The sequence below is a fragment of the Schistocerca gregaria genome, chromosome 7 (genome assembly GCF_023897955.1).
Source record: "Schistocerca gregaria isolate iqSchGreg1 chromosome 7, iqSchGreg1.2, whole genome shotgun sequence".
NCBI lineage: Eukaryota > Metazoa > Arthropoda > Insecta > Orthoptera > Acrididae > Schistocerca > Schistocerca gregaria.
The window spans coordinates 415309609-415334013 of record NC_064926.1 but is presented as its reverse complement, the minus strand read 5'-3'; the positions used below and the strand labels follow the sequence as shown (position 1 = coordinate 415334013).

The following is a 24405-nucleotide window of genomic DNA, read 5'->3' as shown; positions in this document are numbered from 1 at the left end:
GGGGTCATGAGACATAAACTGAAGTTGGTGGGGGTACTTCTACATTTGAAAGATGGTGTCTATTCATATTTCAAGCCAGTTGCGAGTATGAAAATCAGGTTTGATTTAAATGCACGCCGTGACGGTCGTACGCGTTAGTTACCTTTGAGGATGGGCATGGTGAGTTGGTGTTAGTCAAGAAAGCGTTTAATGAGACCAAGACACGATTATCGACTACTCACACTTTTTGAAAGAAATGAAATAGGGATACGAGAAGCTGGATTTCCCTTTGCGATACTGCGAAAAAAATGGCTGGAATGTAGTCGCTGCACTTGATTTCTGGCTGCTGTAGCGGCTAGAAAGTTAGCTTGACAGCACAAAAGGCGAGTCATCACTGGCTATCAGAGGCGGAAGTCGCTGCTTGCAGAAACTCCGTCTCCAGCAAGCTTTCTTACTCCAAGCTTTCTTGCACTAGTAATGTTATTGTAGTTCACGAACCAATCGTGTGAGGTCATAAGACCGTCATATCTTGTTTTAAGTGATTTCGAGATTTTGAAAATATTGGCTCTAAATTCGAGCTCCGACTCCAATTTTTCTTTGGCTTTAATCATTCGAGAATATACTGTCCCATCATTTCGTTGTTTCCTGACGATACCAAACTCCTCCAGGTCTCTACCAACGACGTGATGCTAACTACTTGCGAAAGAGAATTTGATAGCTGTCACATCTTTGTGTGGGGCACACAACGATGTTACGGACGGGGATGGAGTCCCGGGCAGCACAGAACTGTCCGTTGCGTTACCTGTAGTTGAACTTGTGCACATCTCGCAACTGGTGAAGGCACAATATATACTTCATGTCAATTCGTAGCTGCAAGACTGGTTATTGGCTCGAATCCCTGCCAGGCAGAAATGATTTGAATCAGCGTTTCAGGTTCCATAATCGAGCCATTAGTGAACTTATTTCTGAAATCTGATTGTGTTTAGTAAGCAGTTAATGTAGGTAATGAGTTCTGGTCCTCGTCCATCACCAGAGCTTTAAATCAAGGTGCGTTTCGATTTACACTCATGTTCATAAATTAAGGATAATGCTGATACATGGTGAAACAACACACTTGTGAGCGGTTTGCGGGTTTAAATCTCCTCCGGGCATGACCATGCAGTGCATTTGACTTGCGGTCGTCGGACGTTGACGCAGGCAGCAGTCCACAAACGCAGAGGTGTGTTGGTGTATGTCAGACTACGGTGCAGCAAGTAAGTGTGCAGATGTTATCAGACGGGCTAATGGTGACTGGGTGTTTAAAATGGCTCTAAGAACACATATTGATGACGTTATGAGGGATAGAATACTAGGGCGACTGGAGGTTGGTCTAACACAGGAGAACGTAGCACAGGCCATCCATGTGCCACCGAGTGTGATCTTGAGATTATGGCAACGGTTCCAGCAGACAGGAAACGTGTCCAGGTGCTACAGTACTGGATGTCCACAGTGTACAACACCACGAAGAGACTGACATCTCACCATCACTGCCCGCAGACGGCCACGGAGTACTGCAGGTAGGCTTGACCCGGACCTTACCGCAGCCATTGGAACAGTTGTCTCCAGACACACAGTCAACAGACGACTGATGAGACATAGTTTATTCGAGCTGCAAGGTGCATTCCACTGACGCCTGGTCACAGGAGAGCCCGTAAAGCCTGGTGTCAAGAACACAGTACATGGCCATTGGCACAGTGGTCCCAGGTTATGTTCAAGGACGAGTCCTGGTATAGTCTGAATACTGATTATCGCCGGGTTTTCATCTCGCGTGAACCAGGAACCGGATACCAATTCATAAAAGTCCTTGAAAGGAACCTGTATGGAGGTCGTGGTTTGATGGTGCGGTATGGGACTATGATTGGTGCACGTACACCCCTGCATATCTTTGACAGAGGAACTGTAACAGGTCAGGTGTATCGGGTCGTCACTTTGCATCAGTATGTCCGCCTTCTCAGGGGTGCAGTGGATCCCACCTTCGTCCTGACTGATGGTAATGCACGCCCCACTGAGCTGTCATCGTGGAGGAGTGCCTTCAAACAGAAGATATCAGGCGAATGGAGTGGCCTGCCTGTTCTTCATACGTAAATCCCATCGATCACGTCTGGGATTCTCTCGGTCGACGTATCGCTGCACGTCTTCTAACCCCTACAACACTTCAGGAGCTCCGACAGGCACTGGTACAAGAGTGGGAGGCTATACCCCAGCAGTTGCTCGACCACGTGATCCAGAGTACGCCAACTCGATGTGCGGCCTCTGTACGTATGCATGGTGATCATATCCCATATTGAAGTCGGGGTACATCAGCAGGAAAGAGGGGCGTCTTGTATTACATGTGTTTCCGGACGGTTTTCTCAACTTATCACCAATGCCGTGGACTTACAGATCTGTGTCTTGTGTGTTCCCTATGTGCCTACGCTGTTAACGTCAGTTTTGTGTAGTGCCTCGTTATTTGGCACCACAATCTGGAATTATCCTTAATTTATGAGCATGACTGTATTACGTACCTTTCATGGTTACTTTTCGGAGATAACATAAGCTCCGTGGAGTTGTTAAATATATCACCATTTATTTTCACGTTACGAAACTCGGCCTTTTAAACTGATAGTGGTGAATATTTCTTTGTCTTACGTCTCCGTATACCTAGTTTAGGCTCGATCAGACACGCAAGCTTTGTTTGGTAAACTATGGTTTCACATTCGGACGACGAACAACAGCTCGTCTGCCGGCCTTAATGGACGAGCGGTTCTAGGCGCTTCACTCTGGAACCGCGCTACGGCTACGGTCGCAGGTTCGAATCCTGCCTCGGGCATGGATGTGTGTATTGTCCTTAGGTTAGTTAGGTTTAAGTATTTCTAAGTTCTAAGGGACTGATGCCCCAGATGTTAAGTCCCATAGTGCTCAGTGTCAACAATTCGTCATGCCAATTATTGAGAGTGATAAGCGTCGCTTATCGTAATGAAGCTTAATTTAGAAGCGATCGGAACTGTTTCTTCTCTAATAACAGGTTTTCTAATATCTGCTGTATCTCGGTATTAGTTAAGGTGTGGACTGACTGCCTTAATGAGCAGTGTTCTCCAGTAACGTTTTGTGGTAGCGTTTGTGTGTAGCCGAGCGACAGTACCCCACAGGGTTTCGGTGTTTAAAGGTGTTTAGGGAAGATCGGCTTGCTTGGTGTGTGATTCTGGCGCATCGTACTGCATCTGCATCAGCGATCTGAGCACCATAATACAGCCAACTGTTACAAATAGGTCACTTCAAGAAGAGCTCTTAGTCAGACGACCTGTAACGTGATTCCCACCAACCCCAAACCACCGCCATATGCGACTTCAGTGGTGTCAAGCGAGAGTACATAGGGCGACAGTGGAGGTCTGTTGGGTTTCCTGATGAAAGTTGGTTCTGCCTCGGTGCCAGTAATGGCCGTGTGATGGTTTGAAGGAGGGCTGTTGAGTGGCTACAGCCATCCCGTCTGCCTACTGACACAATCGACCTGCATCTTGAGTCATGGTCTGAGGTGCGATTTCGTACGACAGCGGAAGAACTCTCGGAGTTATCGCAAGCATCCTGACTGCAAAACTGTGCTCCGGCCTGGTGATTCGACCTGATGCACTGCTATACATGAAGAATCTATATAACGCTAACCCGCATACCGCTGTTGTAAGTTAACTTGTTCTGCTGAGTGTTGACATTTTTCGTTGGCCTGTTTGATCACCAGATCTGTCTGCACTAAAGTGTATGTTGTACACCATTGGGTGAAAAGTCGAGCGATATCCACAAACAGCGTTAACTGTGCCTCTATTAACCGAGCAAGGGCAACAGTCATTCAACTTCATCCCACAATCTGACATAACGCAAATGTTTCAAATGGCTCTAAGCACTATGAGACTTAACATGTGAGGTCATTAATAACCTAACTAACCTAAGAACATCACACACATCCATGCGCGAGGCAGGATTCGAACCTGCGACCGCAGTAGCAGCGCGGTTCCGGACTGAAGCGTCTAGAACCGCTCGTCCACAGCGGCTGACTGACATATGGCACCTGTACAAAAAAATGCATGCGTGTTTGCATTCAGCTTTCTGGCGATTACACTAGTTGTTATGGTACCAGGATTTCGCTTTTACAGAGGCTAACCTCGCACTTACATTAACATGCGGTCTTGCAATGTTAATTATATAGACATGTTGACCAGATGAATGTATTCCCTAAATTCCTTACTCTACGTTAATTTCTGTTCTTCTTGTTGTTGAGAATTTTTTCCATCAGTTACATGAATAAGTTCGTACAGAAACCTGAGAGGGCGACTCCTACTGGCATTTGTCCGGTTTTTTCTTCATTTATTGCAATATCATATCCTTCACAAGATTAGAGTGTGTTACTAAGGGAATGATAATGTTTAATCTGAATAAAGGATTTATTGTCATAACAGACTTGAAGTGGACTGCATATGGACCAAAAAATGATATGGATTCTGTTTCAGGAGCGCATTAAAAATTTTATGTTCCGCTTTTTATTCAATTCAGAGCTCACTACCGTATGCTTACAAAATTTTCGACTGTTACCTTAGGTGAAAGACATTGCTATTTATACACTCCCGGAAATTGAAATAAGAACACCGTGAATTCATTGTCCCAGGAAGGGGAAACTTTATTGACACATTCCTGGGGTCAGATACATCACATGATCACACTGACAGAACCACAGGCACATAGACACAGGCAACAGAGCATGCACAATGTCGGAAATAGTACAGTGTATATCCACCTTCCGCAGAAATGCAGGCTGCTATTCTCCCATGGAGACGATCGTAGAGATGCTGGATGTAGTCCTGTGGAACGGCTTGCCATGCCATTTCCACCTCGCGCCTCAGTTGGACCAGCGTTCGTGCTGGACGTGCAGACCGCGTGACACGACGCTTCATCCAGTCCCAAACATGCTCAATGGGGGACTGATCCGGAGATCTTGCTGGCCAGGGTAGTTGACTTACACCTTCTAGAGCACGTTGGGTGGAACGGGATACATGCGGACTTGCATGGTCCTGTTGGAACAGCAAGTTCCCTTGCCGGTCTAGGAATGGTAGAACGATGGGTTCGATGACGGTTTGGATGTACCGTGCACTATTCAGTGTCCCCTCGACGATCACCACAGGTGTACGGCCAGTGTAGGAGATCGCTCCCCACACCATGATGCCGGGTATTGGCCCTGTGTGCCTCGGTCGTACGCAGTCCTGATTGTGGCGCTCACCTGCACGGCGCCAAACACGCATACGACCATCATTGGCACCAAGGCAGAAACGACTCTCATCGCTGAAGACGACACGTCTCCATTCGTCCCTCCATTCACGCCTGTCGCGACACCACTGGAGGCGGGCTGCACGATGTTGGGGCGTGAGCGGAAGACGGCCTAACGGTGTGCGGGACCGTAGCCCAGCTTCATGGAGACGGTTGCGAATAGTCCTCGCCGATACCCCAGGAGCAACAGTGTCCCTAATTTGCTGGGAAGTGGCGGTGCGGTCCCCTACGGCACTGCGTAGGATCCTACGGTCTTGGCATGCATCCGTGCGTCGCTGCGGTCCGTTCCCAGGTCGACGGGCACGTGCACCTTCCGCCGACCACTGGCGACAACATCGATGTACTGTGGAGACCTGACGCCCCACGTGTTGAGCAATTGGGCGGTACGTCCACCCGGCCTCCCGCATGCCCACTATACGCCCTCGCTCAAAGTCCGTCAACTGCACATACGGTTCACGTCCACGCTGTCGCGGCATGCTACCAGTGTTAAAGACTGCGATGGAGCTCCGTATGCCACGGCAAACTGGCTGACACTGACGGCGGCGGTGCACAAATGCTGCGCAACTAGCGCCATACGACGGCCAACACCGCGGTTCCTGGTGTGTCCGCTGTGCCATGCGTGTGATCATTGCTTGTACAGCCCTCTCGCAGTGTCCGGAGCAAGTATGGTGGGTCTGACACACCGGTGTCAATGTGTTCTTTTTTCCATTTCCAGGAGTGTATCGTTATCAAATCACAATTGTCTCTGTCTTCTGTTGTCAAATAGTGTCGTAGATATGTTAACAAAATAAAATCAGACAGTCTGTTGGAGGGTGAGTGAGCTGGTGGAGGTTCGTCACGATGGCAATGCTGACCTCCTCAACAAGAGATATGGCGTAACTAGGGCGGAACTGGAGGAACGCAGTGATGCTTGTACTGAAATCACAAGCGGAGTCTGACAAGTTCGGTGAATGCCTAAGGATATAATGGAATCAAAAGCTACGTGCAAAATAACATTGCTGGCCTTCAGTGTAATCAACGTTAGTCACAACACTCTTCTGTCCTCTAAAGCCATTGAAAACTGTCGACAAGCTCCCCTTGTGGAATCACTCGAAGCACCCTGGTCACTCGTTGTTGGGTAACAAGAGTACACTGATTGTCTTGAGCCCCTCATTCGTAAAGCCAGCCGCCGATCAAGCGAAAAAATCCATTGCACACGAGTCGCTGCAAAATGGAGTGTAAAATAGAGCAACGCGTGAACATGAAATTACGGAGAACGACAACGGAGACTCATGGAAAGTTTGCACAAGTGTGTGGTGTTGAAGCAGCGAGTAAAAGGTGTGTGTTTGTGCGGTGTAAACGCTTTGGAGACGAAAAGGTTAGTGTCGAGGTTGTGTCGTGTTCTGGTCAACACGCATGCCAGTATGAGTATTGTGTTTCTAACACATGTTTCCTTTATTTTCTGAGACTGTTCACCAAAATTTTCAGAAGAGCCTTGTAGATACGATGATTACTTTCAAACAGTGTACAGCGATGCACCAGACATACGTCAAAGTGGATGCCTCCATGTGATCTCACTGCAGTACCACAGAACACAAGCTTACACTCGGAATATAAGTCTTAAGTCACTGAGGCGGCCGACCGTGAAATAGTGTTTATTGAAAAACAAATAAGAAAAAAAGACGTCCTACGTAGGACAATGACTGCGATGAAGAGATCTGCTGCGGCTGTGGGCCCATGTCTACAGAAGATTAGCAAATACATTTATTGCTCTTTTCAGATGGCACTCACATACAGAATCATGCTTCGATTATAGTTTTAAACGAGGAGCACAAATAACGAACGACGATATTACCACCTGATTTAACATGGTTCTGATCCACCCGCTTAAAAAAAAAAGGGTGATTTTACTGATCTGAACAACTATTGTGGAAATTCTCTTGTCCCGGTAACATACAACATTCTCTCCAAGGCGTTACTAACAAGAGCAGTAGGTCAACTGGATAGTAAACTAGGAGAGTATTAGGGAGGCTTCAGGAAGTCCCGATCCTGTACTGAACAGATCCCGAACCTTAAAACTGTACTGGCATGTTCCTATATGAGAAACCGAAAGGATGGTCGTTAACTTTGTTGATTTCAGGAAGTCCTACGACTCCTTTGATAGAGAAACGCTTAACAAAATTCTCCACGAACTAGGATTCGACAAGAGAGCCCGCTGACTCATTCTAGAAACCTTGACCAACACCCATTTAAAGGTCAAATTTAGAGGTGAGATTTCAGAAAGCTTCGAGATAAAAACTGCAGTGAGACAAGGGGATGTACTCTCAACTGTGTCCTTTAAAAGGTTGTGAGAGAGTAGCGCAAGGAACTGACCAGTTTGGGTGTTCAGAGTGGTGTCTACCTGGGCCGTAAGAACGAAGGACTGATTGTAGATTGCCTGGTTTTTGCAGATGACATGACACTGATTGCTGATTCTCTGGAAATGGCAAAAATGCAGGTAAACTTCATAAAAAAAAGCCAAAGCGAGTCTTCAAGAGTCTCTGTAGAAAACAGAATTCTTCAGGAACATCAAAGAAGCTAACGTAAAGATGTTACTAGACTAGGGAAACATCAAAAGGACTGAGAAGTTTAAGTATCTCGATGAATGCATTGAACCCATCTTGCCACCAACAACGTCATAATCCATGAGAGTCAACAAGATGGGCTGATTATGAACACCTACAACAAAAAATGCCTGTCACTGAACCTGAAACTGAAGCACTGCACATCAGTCATACTACCAGAAGCCCTGTATGACACGGAGTGTCTTTCCATGGACCGGAGAGGCCTGATGGAGAAATTGGAAGTCACAGAGAGGAGATTCGTTAGGTTGATCCTAGTCCGGGTAGAAGAGAAATGGTTCAAATGGCGCTGAGCAATATGGGACTTAACTTCTGAGGTCATCAGTCGCCTAGAACATAGAACGAATTAAACCTAACTAACCTAAGGACATCACACACATCCATGTCCGAGGCAGGGTTCGAACCTGCGACCGTATCGGTCGCTCGGCTCCAGACTGTAGCGCCTAGAACCGCACGTCCACTCTGGCCGGCCGGTAGAAGAAGATTGGGGAAATTAGAAGACGACACAACTCGGAGCTCTACGAACATATCTAGAGGCTCTCTGACTGTGCAAGGAAAGAAAGCGTAGCTTTCTATAGCCATGTTTCAAGATTGCCTCCAGATTGACCAACCGTCTGTTCACCTTGTGGCGAAACAGGATGGTTCGCACCAATTGGCTGACAGGAACTGAAAAGCACATTAAAGAACTGGGAATACTGATCTCCAGAATAGTCTGTGGAACATACTCTGAAGGAATCCCGATGTTTTAAGGAAGTGCCCCGAAGGAAACGTACCCCATCGACAGAAGAAAGGAAGGAGTTACACCGGCAGTGGATGCTACAGTACTGGGCAAAGATCAAAGCCCTACAGTTGAATACGCGAGGTCCGAAATAGGCCCATTAGAAACGGGAAGAAGAAGAAGAACTCTCTACTGAGAATGATTATAAGAAACTCATAAGAACTAAAGTATAGAAACTAAATATCTATACAGTGTGATCAGAAACAGTGCACGGTAGGCTGTACTGAGAAATAATTTTTAAAAACATCCAATCATTGTACCGTTTTTGAGTTCATTATTACTGAAGTTAGCAACCCAGGCCTTTAAGCGCACAAATGCAAGAGTCCCAGCGTTTTGCCCATCTTCGACCCTTCCTACCGTCTCACGCCCAATTTTTCTATCGCTGTCTTTCTCGAATTTAGGTAATCAAATGACAAACATACATCCATGTCTACCAACGCCGTCTCTGGCGGCGGCAGTCTGACTGACTAATTTCATCCCAAGTCAACTCGGTAAAGACACATCGTCTCGAATTTTTTTCTCAACAATTGTTTCTCACCCCTACCTCCCTTCCAGTACCCTTACATGTTTTTCAGGCATTTGTGACTACCCTGTATAGATACCAATGTGCCAGAAAGTTATGGAAAAAGCCCACAGCGAGGTGACGCAGTGAGGAAAACGTGTACCTGGAACAGAGACGAATGCGAAGTCATTCTAGTGACGATATGGACCTCGGATTGGGCTATCCACTAACATAAACGACATTGATAATAGGGCAGATTGTTATGGTTTGGTGGGTGGGGCTGTACATCTCGGAAATGGCAAAGTTGGCTGGCCTTTCGCTTAGTGCTGTCGTGAATATCTACGGAAAGTGATTGAATGACGGTGATATCCTGAATAGGTGTCACAGACTCAACGCAGAGCGTTGAGGTCGGAGGCTTGCCTGCTCTGCATAGCAGCAGAGACGGCATTCTGTGACACTGCTGAAAACAGTTTACAGTCGTGGACCACATGAATAATATAGTGAAACCCGACGGTTGAGTGCATCATCCAGGTGATTAAATGAGCGGATCTTAAGACCATAAACCAGCTACAATGGCTTTAGGAGCTAGGCAGTGAACGTACGTTAATAAATTGGCCTCCAGATTAGCATAATCTGTTACTGATGGTGCACGTCTGAGACGTTATTGGACAACGGCTTCGCACTGACGAACAATCGGCCCGTCATTTGCAAGAGATGTATTACTTGTGAGCAAACATCTCCTGGAAAATACTTCTGGAAACCTGCCAAGGACTTAATGAATCCATCCCACGGTGAACAGCTGCTATATTGCGTTCCAAAGATGGACCAACACGCTACATAGTTATATGGTTATAACGTTCTGTAGATACCCCAAAGTGACTGTATTATGCGAATTCGAATTTACTACCTATGTTTTTTGTCACTTTACCGCCTTATTCTGAGAGGAGGGAAATTGTCTGTAGTTAAGATGTCATCGTGTTCTAACAACTCGTATCTTCTCTTGATCTATACATGAAATATATGAAACTGAACTATGCTTGTCTTCACATTTTCTACTCCACTGGGTTTCGACAGAACAAATCTGCCTTTCTTCTAAAGCTTGGCATTTATGTTCTTCCAGCACTGTTTTCACACCTCAGTGGCTATACCGACCCGTTACGATCATATCTGCTTGTCACTATATTTTTCGATAACTTATGTCATACCTACTTAAATAAATGCAGCCTAACACTTCTCACTAGCACTATATAAGCAACAAGACAGGAATGCGATCAAAGCCCATGAGGTTAACCGGTGCAGCACACGGACTATGGTAAGACACGCTGCTCCAGGTACAGTCTGGTAAGCGTTAGGCAGAATAAACCAAACATAATAAGTACAATAAAAAGCAGGAGGACGCTTATACAGGGATACTGGCCGTTATGACAGGGTAGATAAAGACAATAAATCTAAAATGTGTATGAACAGAAAATAACCAGACCTTTCATCAACGACATTGTTTCAGCCGTGTGTGTTTGTTCCCGGAGGCATTGAACTACATTAGGTTCAAAACAGGGGTCGCCGCTGGGTATCGTCCCAGCATGAGAAAATCGTCTGAAAAATCATATTTATTGAAATATTCTTTACAAAATTTTACAATAAATAAATAACCATGCCTGTGGAGCAGAAGATACTCTCATAATGAAGGCATCATGTAGTGAACATATCTACCAATATACATAAATGTTTTCTTGAAAACACGGCCCAACATGAAAAACCTGTCAACCTTGACTACCAAAATTGTTAAGTTCAGAGCCTTTACCTTATCCGTTGTTGTCAGTCTGATCAACAAGCCAAGTGATCGCTCCTGCCGACCGAAACGGCCTTCACAACCTCTTAAAATGGCCTATTGCGAGTTTATTTTACAACGACATACTGTCTATAGCTTCTATATTAATCATTACCTTTTGACTATTTGCGAAAATTTCCGTGTTCAGTGAGAACCGCACCACATCCTCTATCGATCGAGTTTCTGTGTATATCACAGCGTGATATCCAAAGACACGTCATAGAGGCGATAACAACTAAAGAATGCAGGAGTCCATAGAATTTAACACCATAAAGGCCACCAGCATCCCTTTCACACAGTCGGTCGTTTATTCCACATGAACAGTTATCCTGAAACTGTCGAGATACCGTGCGTCCGCCAAGTCTCTCCACAGTGGTGATATCTGCTTGTCTCGCCTTCGGGGCGCTGTATAAGATAGGGGCCGAGATTCACAGGTAGTGGCAGCAATTACGTTGTGAGATGGGATTTAACTTGATTTCAATTGAAACAATGAAAAACATTAATTAAATTAATTACAATTAACTACAATGAACTCACCAATATCAAAGTAGGTGCTGCAAATGGGTGGAACAAAGCCTCATCAATAAAAACGTTTCGATGTAAAACACCAACTCCAGGTCAGTTAACAGATCGCTGAAACCACTTACAATACGCTGTTCGTTTAGTATGGTTCATATCGTGTAACTGTTGCACAATAGTAATTTTATATGGATACATCCCGAGTTCTTTGCTTACGGCGCTACGTGCTGTCGTGCAAGAGACTTCAGTCTCTTGCTATATTCTCTTCACTGATGTTAGAATGCTCAAAAGGCGCTCGAAACATCGTCAAGCATCCGTTCTGTCAATATTGTGGGTCTAACAATTCATGGTGCATCATGAAGTGAACCAGTGGTCTGGAATTTCAGAGTTAAATCACGTACAGTTTCACGATGCGGACACCTCAAAGCAGGAAAACGGAATCTAAATTACCGCCTCACATGATCCGTAAAGGTTCCTCCTGCACAGAAAATTCTTTCACGAAAAGCGTTCTATATCTACAACTAAATGTGCATGGGTACTCTGCAACTCAGACTTAAGTGTCTGAAAGATAGATCATAGAACAATTTTCACAATAATTCTCTTTTATTCCACTCTCGAACAGCGAGCGGAAAAACTAACCAATGTATCTTTCCGTGAAAGCTCTGATTTTACTTATTTTATTATGAATTTTCGCATTCGGAGGAGAAAGTTAGACATTGAAATTTCGTGAGAAGATCCCTCCGCAAGAGAAACATCTTTGTTTTAATGAAATCCACCCGAAACCAATAATGCCCCTGACACCCTCTTACATGTTTCTCGATAATACAAGACGTGCTGCTCTTCTTTGAACTTCTTCGATGTACTGACTGGTAAGGCTCTCACACCGCGCAGCATTACTCTGAAAGAGGACGGACAACCATAGTGCAGGCAGTCTCTTTTGTAGATATGTTGCATTTTCTAAGTGTTCTCCTAATCCATCGTAGTTTTTTTTATCCCCTTTCCCACTTTATGCTTTTTTCTAAATTAATTTGTTTGTAATGGTAGTTCCTAGGTGTTTAGTAGAATTTACGGGCCAAAGTTTAACGGATCCTTTTTAGTTCTCATGTGGATGAACTCACGCTTTTCATTATTTAAGGTCAACTGCCAATTTTCGCACCATACAGATATCTTTCCTAAATCTTTGTGCAATTTGTTTTGATCTTCTAATGGTGTTACTAACCGATAAGGGTCAACATCACATGCAGACAACCTAAGACGTCTACTCAGATTGTCTCCTAAATCTTTTATGTAGATAAGGAAAAGCAAAGGGCCAATAACACTACCTTGGGGCCAGGTATTACTGCTGTTTCCTCGATACTTTCCGTCACTGGCAGGAAATCACGAATCGAGTCACATAACTGAGACGATATTCCTTAAACACGAAGTGTTATTACAAGCCGCTTGTGAGGTACAGTGTTTGGAAATCCAGAAATACGCAATCAGTTCCAAATCCCTTGTGAAGAGCACTCTTCACTTCGCCTGAGTAAGGACCTAGTTGCGTTTCACAGGAACGATGTTTTCTAAATCTGTGTTGAGTGTGTGCCAATAGACCACTCTCTTTAAGGTCGTTCATAATGTTCGAACACACTGGAAATTTGGAAGTTTGTCGTAAGATCCAAACTGCTGAGACCGTCGGTCCCTAAGCTACCACGCTACTTAATCTCTCTTAAACTAACTTACGCTAAGGACGAAGCAAACACCCATGCCCGAGGGAGGACTCGAACCTGCGACGGGAAGCCGCGCGAACCGTGACAAGGCGCCATAGATCGCACGGCTACCCCGCGCGGCTCTAACTCACTCTCTCTACAGTATTAAGCATTAAGCATTCTCACCACATTCAGCTTACAGAAGAACTAGACTACGGCAACATACACGCAACACCACCAAAACCGCCCTACCACTGCCGATCCCTGGAACCATGCAGGCAAGTCTTAAATGTGTTGCCAATGTAAAGCGCCCCGGAAAGTGAGACGCTCGAAGATTGCCCCTGCGGAGAGGCTTTTGGGACTCATGGTACTTGCCAGAGTAAAATAAAAATAGCTGCTACAAGGAATTAACATTCAAGCTACACTGAGGTATGCAACATTTACGTACCAGATTTGACACTGTGACCCCTCACACTTGCCTTAATCATAATACGACTTTCTTAACACCATCCTTTTAACGGGAAAAATAAATCAATACGAATAACCAATAGTCACGGAGATGATTTACACCAGTGAGGGTGGGTTGTCGGGGCAGATTTTAGTGGCGACTACTGTTTGTGACAAGGTACTTCCTGAGGGAAAAGCCGCGGGTACCAGGAGGTGCCGTATTGGCCTTAGAAATATTCTTGACAGCCGTAACAGAATAAGTTGAACTAATTACATATCATTAGCTTACTGTCAGTAGTTAATGACATACGACGTGCCACATACGCTCTAACATACTGCGGTACAAATTGGACTCATAGCAGATGCCTACCATAAAACGCTGTGGTTATGATGGCGTACAGGGTACAACCATTCGTTTGAGAGCATGGTTTCATGTGATTCTGTTTCTCTCTACGATAAAGTGATTCAACATGTTTAAGGGACTTCTGTCATCGTTGTCATAGTCGAAAATTAACATTTATAAAGCAGCAACTGAAAATAAAGGAAACCATACATTCACCTTTGTTTCTCCAGACTGCAACAGGCACCCACCGTAAGCGGCAACGGTGGCTGAAAAGTAAGTAACTTAATGCAGACCTGAATTCCGTTTATTAAGATGGAAGCATGACTGAGTCTAGCTGACGAGTAAACACCGAGCACTATGAAGAGAAAAATTTTTCAAACTAAGTAATTATTACCATCTTTAGAAACTGAATATACACTCCTGGAAATTGAAATAAGAACACCGTGAATTCATTGTCCCCGGAAGGGGAAACTTTATTGACACATTCCTGGGGTCAGATACATCACATGATCACACTAACAGAACCACAGGCACATAGACACAGGCAACAGAGCATGCACAATGTCGGCACTAGTACAGTGTATATCCACCTTTCGCAGCAATGCAGGCTGCAATTCTCCCATGGAGACGACCGTAGAGATGCTGGATGTAGTCCTGTGGAACGGCTTGCCATGGCATTTCCACCTGCCGCCTCAGTTGGACCAGCGTTCGTGCTGGACGTGCAGACCGCGTGAGAATACGCTTCATCCAGTCCCAAACATGCTCAATGGGGGACAGATCCGGAGATCTTGCTGGCCAGGGTAGTTGACTTACACCTTCTAGAGCACGTTGGGTGGCACGGGATACATGCGGACGTGCATTGTTCTGTTGGAACAGCAAGTTCCCTTGCCGGTCTAGGAATGGTAAAACGATGGGTTCGATGACGGTTTGGATGTACCGTGCACTATTCAGTGTCCCCTCGACGATCACCAGAGGTGTACAGCCAGTGTAGGAGATCGCTCCCCACACCATGATGCCGGGTGTTGGCCCTGTGTGCTCGGTCGTATACAGTCCTGATTGTGGCGCTCACCTGCACAGCGCCAAACACGCATACGACCATCATTGGCACCAAGGCAGAAGCGACTCTCATCGCTGAAGACGTGTCGTCTCCATTCGTCCCTCCATTCACGCCTGTCGCGACACCACTGGAGGCGGGCTGCACTATGTTGGGGCGTGAGCGGAAGACGGCCTAACGGTGTGCGGGATCGTAGCCCAGCTTCATGGAGACGGTTGCGAATGGTCCTCGTCGATACCCCAGGAGCAACAGTGTCCCTAATTTGCTGGGATGTGGCGGTGCGGTCCCCTACGGCACTGCGTAGGATCCTACGGTCTTGGCGTGCATCCGTGCGTCGCTGCGGTCCGGTCCCAGGTCGACGGGCACGTGCACCTTCCGCCGACCACTGGCGACAACATCGATGTACTGTGGAGACCTGACGCCCAACGTGTTGAGCAATTCGGCGGTACGTCCACCCGGCCTCCCGCATGCCCACTATACGCCCTCGCTCAAAGTCCGTCAACTGCACATACGGTTCACGTCCACGCTGTCGCGGCATGCTACCAGTGTTAAAGACTGCGATGGAGCTCCGTATGCCACGGCAAACTGGCTGACACTGACGGCGGCGGTGCACAAATGCTGCGCAGCTAGCGCCATTCGACGGCCAACACCGCGGTTCCTGGTGTGTCCGCTGTGCCGTGCGTGTGATCATTGCTTGTACAGCCCTCTCGCAGTGTCCGGAGCAAGTATGGTGGGTCTGACACACCGGTGTCAATGTGTTCTTTTTTCCATTTCCAGGAGTGTATATAGAGTGTGAACGGGTAAGTGTTAAGGCAGTTTTTTCCTTACTATTTCATTAATCGAAGACTACTTACGCTCTTAATGGACAGTTGATAGGGCGAATCCCACTCTGACGAAAGTACAGAAACAATTAAATATCACCAAATGTATTGTCAGTTAATGATTCACCACCGTATCTGATATTGTCAGATCAGGTACATTTACAGGAGGCGTACTTTTTCGTATTTCGATACATATATAGGATCGATAGCTGGGTAAGCCATTATACCTGGCATGTTTCTGTCGATTGAATGAATGGGGGAGAAGATGCATGTGTGTGCTGGAGTGCGCGTGTTCGTTTGTGTGTGTACTTATATGAGTGAGAACGAGAGAGAGAGAGAGAGAGAGAGAGAGAGAGAGAGAGAGAGAGAGAGAGAGAGAAGAGAAGAGAAGAGAAAGTAAGGAGGAGCAGAGAAGGATGGTATGTGAGGGAGAACGAGAGGGTTGGGAAGAGAACGATGAGAGTCGGTGAAGAAGGACTGAATGAAAGAGGATGGGAAAAAGAGAAGAAGGGAAGGGGTATGTTGAAAAATGGAAAGTGATTGCTTTAATACCGTGCCAGAGAAGGAGAGTAATATCGACATGGTTCAATATTTAGTTTGTGTTTATCGCGAGAATCGGTTGAAGTTATCAGTTTGTCATCGAAAAAAGTAGTAAAACACAAATAGTAATTAATTATTGAAGTTCACTTGGATAAGCATGAAATTCAGACACAGCGCCTTGGGAAAATATCCGTATTAGAAGCAGTGGTTTTGTAGGTCTCAAGGCAACGTTGTCACTGATGCGTATTGTGATGCATTCCGGATTATGCTGTGAAGGAACGGTAGGACGCAGGTTGCATAGAGGAGTAAAGTGAAAGACGGTGCCACAAAAGCTACTGTGTATGTTGTGCACTCATCCTAAAAATGGCATGAGATGAGCTAACATATACGACAGCAACTTCATTATTTACATACACTGGTTCCATCTTAGATAATCTACCATCCTGCATTCCTTTGTCAATAGAGTTGCAGAGTTTAGGCATAAACCAAGGGAACAGAGCAGTATTTCACCAAAACACAGTTACAGGCCCAGCGACCAAAGACTAAAGCGTTCAGCTCATCATTACAAATGTCAGCATTTAAACGAGTGGGAGTAATTTCATTGTCAGAATTCGCTTTGCCGTTCAACACATTTCATATGTGAGACGTAAAAAATATCGGCACGCAAGTATCACTGACGAAACGGCTCTGCACCACTATTTAATCGTTGAGATTTCTCTTCAAGAGAAATCTGACGTTTTGATTTAAAAAAAAAATACGATCAGTGAGTATTCTCTCATAAATTGCAAAGCAACAAAACCCGATAGGGATTTCCAATATCAATTTTCCTGCCTGTATTTATTGCGAACGAACCAGCATTCGAAATAGCATTGCATTCCTCGCACAACAATATGGCATACCAAAGAATTTCAAAGCGTAAAGCATTCCTGCATATAGTGAAAACAAATACGTAATTTAAATAAATCGAATTAGCACTGCGATTCGTTTGTTTTACACAGAAATCAATCTTTTTAAACAATTTTCACAATGTTTTCCAAGTAATATGAATTAAATAACGACGTAAGTTACAGTGTGTATTCAATACTCATTTTGTAGCTGCAGTTTGTTGCTATAAACATATTGCAATTTCATTTTTATATTCAACCTGTATAATTGGCACAAACCTACGAAATTTATGGCATTTTATGTAGAAGTATGTATTCAAATCGTTTTTATGTAACCTTGTATTTAAACTGCAGTATTATATCCGTATATTTTATAAATTCTACGTCAGTGGTCTCCAACCTAAGGTAATGAACCCCTGACGGATAAAATGAAATTTTCTGTGGGGTACAACCGAAAGGGGTCGACTGTTTTCACAAACGAAACTAAAATTTTTAAAAGATCATTACAATTATCGCTTTTGATATGACTGTCAAACCGAGTAGATAAGTTACCAATAATCTCATTTCGAACACTAGCGTTAACGCATTAGACAGTGTAGTAGAGTTTACACCTTGTGAAACGAATGTATGAACATCTTCCTCACATTGTCCACCCACTACACACATACTTCGTACTTCGTTCCAGCCATTAATGACAGTAAAATTGCGACGTAGGCATCATATATGCTTAAGTACCTCATTAAAAATTGCTTTTCCGACTTGTAGTTAATTCCAGCAATTGATGATAAATTGCTCCATTATTAACTTTGCAACAGATAAAGGAAGTAATTGATTTCATAACCCAACAGTATCTATATAATGGCTACTGCATTGCTCCGGAGCCTGTACAGTATTATTGTTGGTTAGACATCAGGAATTTCAACCCTGCAATCGTCCAATTTCTGCCTCTTCAGAAGAAAGGAGCGTGGCAGTCAAGTGATTTAAGAACAATAAATGTAGTACACATATAAATAGCTCAAGTTTAAGCGAGAACATAGGCTCGTGGTGAAGCGGATGTCCTGAAGGAAAGGAGTGTTGCAGAGGACGCACGTTTTGAAAAAAAATGTCTAACCTCGATGCGGATAGCTTTCTTCTCTCAGAAGGTGCTATACGAGGACTATATGGAGTGTAAAACCCGAGAAATAGAAATGAAAGTGTAAATCCCATGAGCTTTGCAGAGATGTGTTTGTAGTGTCTCTGATGTGTCTGTCGATCGCGTCACGTGGCTTCTTTTCTTTTCTGAGCACAAAGTCAGCCGTAAAGGCGTTTATAACAATAGTGTCTCGTACCAAGTGTGGGTACTCGTGGAGTGGTTTCATTTTTCATCACAATTCTGAGCCATACACTGCAGGGGTAATGAGGACGCCCCTACTGTTTTTTCAATTAGAAATGTTTGATCACCCACAATACAACCCGGATTTGGCTCCCTCTGACGTTCATCTCTGCTCACATTAACTGCTGGCTATGCAGACAACATTTCGGTGCAGACAACGAACTGTAGACTAGCGCAGAGAAGAGGCGAAATGCACAAGCGGCTGCCTTCTGTGACGAGGGTGTTGGAAAGTTGGTACAATGCTGCGCCAAACGTCTAAGGCGGTTTGGCGACTATGTACAGAAGTAGCTGGAAGGTGAAGTTTACTGTTGCAAGGAAACGTTTTTTGGTTTTTACTGCTTTCATCAGATCGCAACCGATCGGACCTTACTTTCCGAATAGCCTTCGTAGGTAGCTCTGCCGATGCAATGACAACTTCATCATTCTGTAAAAAAATAAGGTTGCTAGACCTGAGCATTACAAACTATCTCATTAACACGTTATCTCATAGTTTAAAATATCATTTCTCTTTTGTCATTTTAAAAATAAAAAAAAGTGTAAGTACATTCTTGCTAATTGTACACTTAAGCTTTAATATTGATGAGAGGGGGGGGGAGGAGGGGGAGGAAGGGCAGGGCGAGAGTATCACTCAGTATCAGACTGCACTTAGGGGTATTTGTCTCAGAAAGGCTGGGAACCACCGTTGTAGGTGCTGGTATATAGTACGGCCGCCGCAACTGCAGTAAAAAAATAAAAAGTTCAGTCAGCTGTGATACGATGTTGTTTAGGAAGGTGATAGTACCATACAGCCTACAAAGCGACAAAATTTATTTTAGTTGTATTAGACATTTTTGTTTAAAATTTACAACGTTTGATTTTCACAGTTCTACGCGACAGGGGCAGTTCTACCATGGAAGCACAGATTTATTCAAGTAATAAGTGGATGCTGCTTCAAGTAAACAACCACCAGTCATTCTGTGATTAAAAACCAATGAAGCCTGCATCCCTCTAAACTTGCCTACTGTAATCGAGCCTACAGGTTTTACCTCCATCCTTCCCTCCATTAACAAACTGACGATTTGTTGATGCCTCAGGATGACCCATTCAGTATTCAGAGTTCTTCTGAATCACTACGTTTCAAATTAATATATTCTGTTGACTTCACAACTGTTTATCGAGCACTTTTCACTTCCGCGTCAAGCTACACCACAGACGACTCCATAAAGGCTTCCTAAAAGTTAAATTTGTGTTTGGCGTTAGCAGAATTGTCTTTTTCAGAAGTAGTTCTCTTACCATGTCAGTATCCATTTTATATCCTCACAACTTCGACTGCCCTCAGTTACTTTCCTGCCGAAATAGCAAACTCATTACTACTTCAAATGTCTCATTTCCTAATATCATTTCTTCCTTTAGTTTAATTCGAAACGGGGATGATCAGTTTGCATTCCGAACATATTTACGTATACGCCAGGCTATACTGACCCTATGACCTACCTTAGAAGATAGGATAAGGAAAGGGATACCTACGTTTATAGTATTTACCGACTTAGGGAAAGCTTTTGACAGTGTTGAATGGAATACTCTTTTTGAAATTCTGAAGGTAGCAGAACGAAAAAGGCTATTTACAACTTGTACAGACACCAGACAGCAGTTATAAGAGTAGAGGTGTACCAAAAGGAAGAAATGATTGAGAAGGTAGTGAGCCAAGGTTGTAGCTTATCGCCAACGTTATTCAATCTGTACATTAAGCAAGCAGTAAAGAAATCCAAAGAAAAATTTGGGGTACGAATTAAAGTTAAGGGATAAGAAATATAAATTTTAAGGTTTGTCGATGACATTGTAATTCTCTCAAATATAGTAAAGGACTTGGAAGAACTTTTTAACGAAATGAAGACCGTCTTGAAAGGAGGATAAAGATGAACATCAACAAAAGAAAAGCAAGCAATAATAATATAATGTAGTCGAATTTAATCAGATGGTGCTCTGGGAATTATGTTGTGAAACTAAGCATTAAAGTAAGAGATAAGTTTTATCATTTCAGCAGTGGAAATCACTGATGGTGGCCGAAGTAGGGAGAATGTAAAACGTAGACTGGCAATGTCAAGAAAAGCTTATGCTAAGAAAATAAATTTGTTAACATCGAAAATGAATTTAAGTTTTAGGAAGTTTTTTTTCTGCAAGTATTTGTTTGAAGTGTAGCTATAAATGGAAACGATAGATGGATGATAAAGAGTTTAGACATGAAGAGAATGGCACGCTAAGAAATTTTACTACAGAAAAATGCTGAAGACTGCGTGTGTAGATCACAGAACAATGAGGAAGTACAGAAGAGAATTGGTGAGAAAATAAATTGGTGGCTCTATCTGCCTAGAAGAAGGGATCGGTTGACAGGACACTTTCTGAGACATCGAGGGATCACCAGTTTAGTATTGGAGAAAGACCAAGAGATGAATACAGTAAACAGATTCAGGAGGATTTAAGTTGTTGTAGTTATTCGTGTTTCAAAAGGCTTGCACAATTCATAGTAGTATGGAGAACTGCTTCAAACAGTTTTCGGACTGAAGACCAGAGCAGCAACATATTATTAGTTTTGTTGATGTTCTTTTCACAATTTCTTTCCAAGATAGTATTCATTCAGTCAAATGTTCTTCCAGGTCCTTTGCCGGCTCTCACATAATTTGAACGTCATCAGAATTTCTCTAAATTTTTCTTTCTTCTTCTTTAAATTCAATTCTCCTTCCAGAATTTTCTTTAATTTTTGCTACAGCTTGCTAAATGTACATACTGAATAGGATCAAGGAGAAACTATAACCGTGTCTGCCTCCCTTCTCATCTATGGCGTCTCTTTCCTGTCCTTCGACATTCACAGCTGCAGTTTTGTTTCGTTGCATGATGTGAATAGTCTTATGCACTTTGTATTTTATCCCCGCTACCTTCAGGAATGGTGCCATTTTCTACATGTTGAGTTCAGTTTCCAAATTGTCCCGTTCTTCTGCACAGTTGCGCCATCGGTGCGGGTTCCTAACCAGCTGCTGGGAGCGCCTCTGGGGACAGACGTGCAGCTGGAGTGCTTCGTGGAGGCCTTCCCCAACACCATCAACTACTGGGTCAAGAACCGCGGCGAGATGCTGCTTGACGGGTAAGTCTGCCACAAACGCCGTATCATCATCCTTTAATCCTTTGTTTATCAGTGGTTACTGTGCGGAACCACCAGTTTTTTTTAGATCAACCATCTCAGTTACTACATGTGTGTAGTGAAAGTATGACGCTTACTTGCACATGCTGACATGTGGTGGACACCTGCAATACTCGGCAAAAAGTATATTCGTTTCCCACTCGTGTCGGAACAGTTACATTTAGGAAAGCGGAAGATAAGTTCAAACAGTTTTTTGAGCTCAAAAACATCCAGAAAAAATACTGAAATAACAATTTTTCATCTTCGGAAAAACACAAGCCAAAATTACTCTGTCTGTCAAGCTCCAAAACACATTGCAGGTCTCAATTAACCCAAGAGCAAAGACTTCTACTATAAAGAGAAGCAAAGGCAGAGTCATGCACGGGATGAGGCACCTAATAGAGTATGAGTATCAGTAACACTGAATTGTGTAACGATTGTGCTGGAAGAAAGTTTAATTTTATCTGTTCTATTCTGTACCCTGCTCTTCCAGAGAGATAGCCAGGTAAAGTAACTGAAGTGTTTTTCGTTTATTTTACTGCTCTTGTAATTTGTCGAAAAAGTTATTGTCTTCAGTAGAAGTTGCTTTTGCTAAAATAATCCCAGGTTTGTACGAAAACTGTCTCAAACGACTTTCCAACAAAATTATGCGCCACGAGCGGTGATAGATAAAACCCGTAAATATCCATTACTTTAGACAATTCCCACCACCAAACCAACTGGGCCACTGTTAATCAGTGAGATACAAAGATTCATGTACTTTCGACGTATTGTGGAAATGTGATAGACAGTTTCCAAATGATCAGTCCAAACGGCTTTCACTGTACTCTGGCCTCCATCACTGTATTCTGTTCTTGCAGAAATCTCTTTTCACTACGACGAGCGATGAGGAGTGTTACTCGTGTATTGCGGTGGCTTCTCTTCTCCAAAGCACTGAGCTAGATCTGTGTGATACGGCTGTTCCCCGTCTGCTGTTGTCCAACACTCGATCTGGGATTACGGAGCTACATTATGGTCCAGCTAGCAGTTATTAAAATCTGACATAGGTGGTGGCCAGCTGACTCTTCTGTGCTTGGTTTTCGAAGATGAGATGCTTGTCATCACCGTTGATGTGGTGCCGCTTGAAGCCCATTTCTTAGAAGACCTAAAGTACTTTCACAATCAACTGCACTGATTTCACACGTCCAGTCCACAGTGTGTTAGACTGTATCGCCTACGGAATCCCAGTCAGGTGACAAGCCGAATGCTACATTCTCCATGTTGACAAGACCACTACAACGCATCAAAATACAGTCGTTTTTTATTGTGAGACATTTTGATCCTAGTATGTTATAAAATGTTGACTCTGGTCTGGAAAGATGTCATGACTCACTTATATTTAAATCAGTAATGTATAAAAAGAAAGCAAATGTGTGTCGGCGGGGGGGGGAGGGGTGGGGAGAGGGGAGGGGGTCTAGGGGCGTGCAAGAAGTGCCCAAAACTAATTGGGGTAAGAATCTATTATCTGCTTTAAGTTATTTCAGAATTGCTGTTTTGATTAAATTCTCCACTAATGACACATCCGGCATACACAAGAATGTATGAGAAGAGGGAACGAAGTTCGAGTGTCAGTCAGCGGCAGGATTTGTGAGAAGGACCGAACTCTGCATTTATATTTTAATGGTTTCAATGAGTCCTAGTTGGGTTAACCGTTGAAAGTTCACTTAATGCAACACGTATACCATGCGAAATGCAGCCAAGAGAGTGAGTGTGGCATATGAAACGCCCAAATGTAGGTGAACTAAGAAAAATGACAAGAAATGTGCAAATTGTGAACCTAAACGCTTTAACTGCCAGTGAACTGAAATGAACGGAAGATAGAAACACATGGTCAGACGAATATAGATTACCATTAATACCTTAAAACACTGTATAATTCGAACAAAATTGGTTTAAACAGTTAGGAAAAAGATAATGTTACTACAAAAGCTATCGGATCACTCTCATCAGAAATGAAAACAAACCCGAAAAAGAGCTATATTATGTACGTTGGACATTACGTCAAGAACTACAGTTCACGGACGCTGTCGAGTCACATTATTGCAACCACCCTTACATTCGAGACGAAAAGAAAGAGAGTCAGTGAGCTATCCCGACTACATTGGCGTTGCCAACTGAGCTAAGTTTCTCAGTTGAGCGTGCATGGCGTTGAGGACGTCCGTACGATAGTTTGTGGGAGAGGGAATTGTTAAACCTGGGACAATGGAGTATTTTTAATAAGTGGGAATACTAACAGTGGCTTGCAAGCAGCCATAAAAACTTCGAGTTACGACACTGTTAAGAAGTTGCGTAATAAAAAATTCCTGACTACCCAATGTTATTTCCTTATCTTGAGAGCTGAGAAAGTAGGGGAGGCAGGAGGGGGGGGTGAGGGACCGCCACTTTTCCCTGGTAAGAGTGCCTTTTCAATGGCAACGTACGACCCAATGAAGATGGTCCAACGGAATATCGACGGGCTTAAATCTGGAGAGTATGGTGACCAGGGGTGTAGAAAACAGTCATCCTGGTGGAATTCGAACAACGCATATACAC

General features: G+C 43.9%; 1 protein-coding gene across 2 annotated transcripts in view; it reads left to right on the top strand.

The window, feature by feature from the left end:
- LOC126281485 (lachesin-like) overlaps positions 1 to 24405 on the top strand; it is a 737825-nt gene that overhangs the window by 604589 nt on the left and 108831 nt on the right. For both annotated transcript variants that reach the window (XM_049980483.1, XM_049980484.1), the window contains exon 6: positions 21660 to 21798. In XM_049980483.1, the coding sequence (XP_049836440.1) occupies positions 21660 to 21798 (139 nt within the window). The remainder of the gene's footprint in view (positions 1 to 21659; positions 21799 to 24405) is intronic.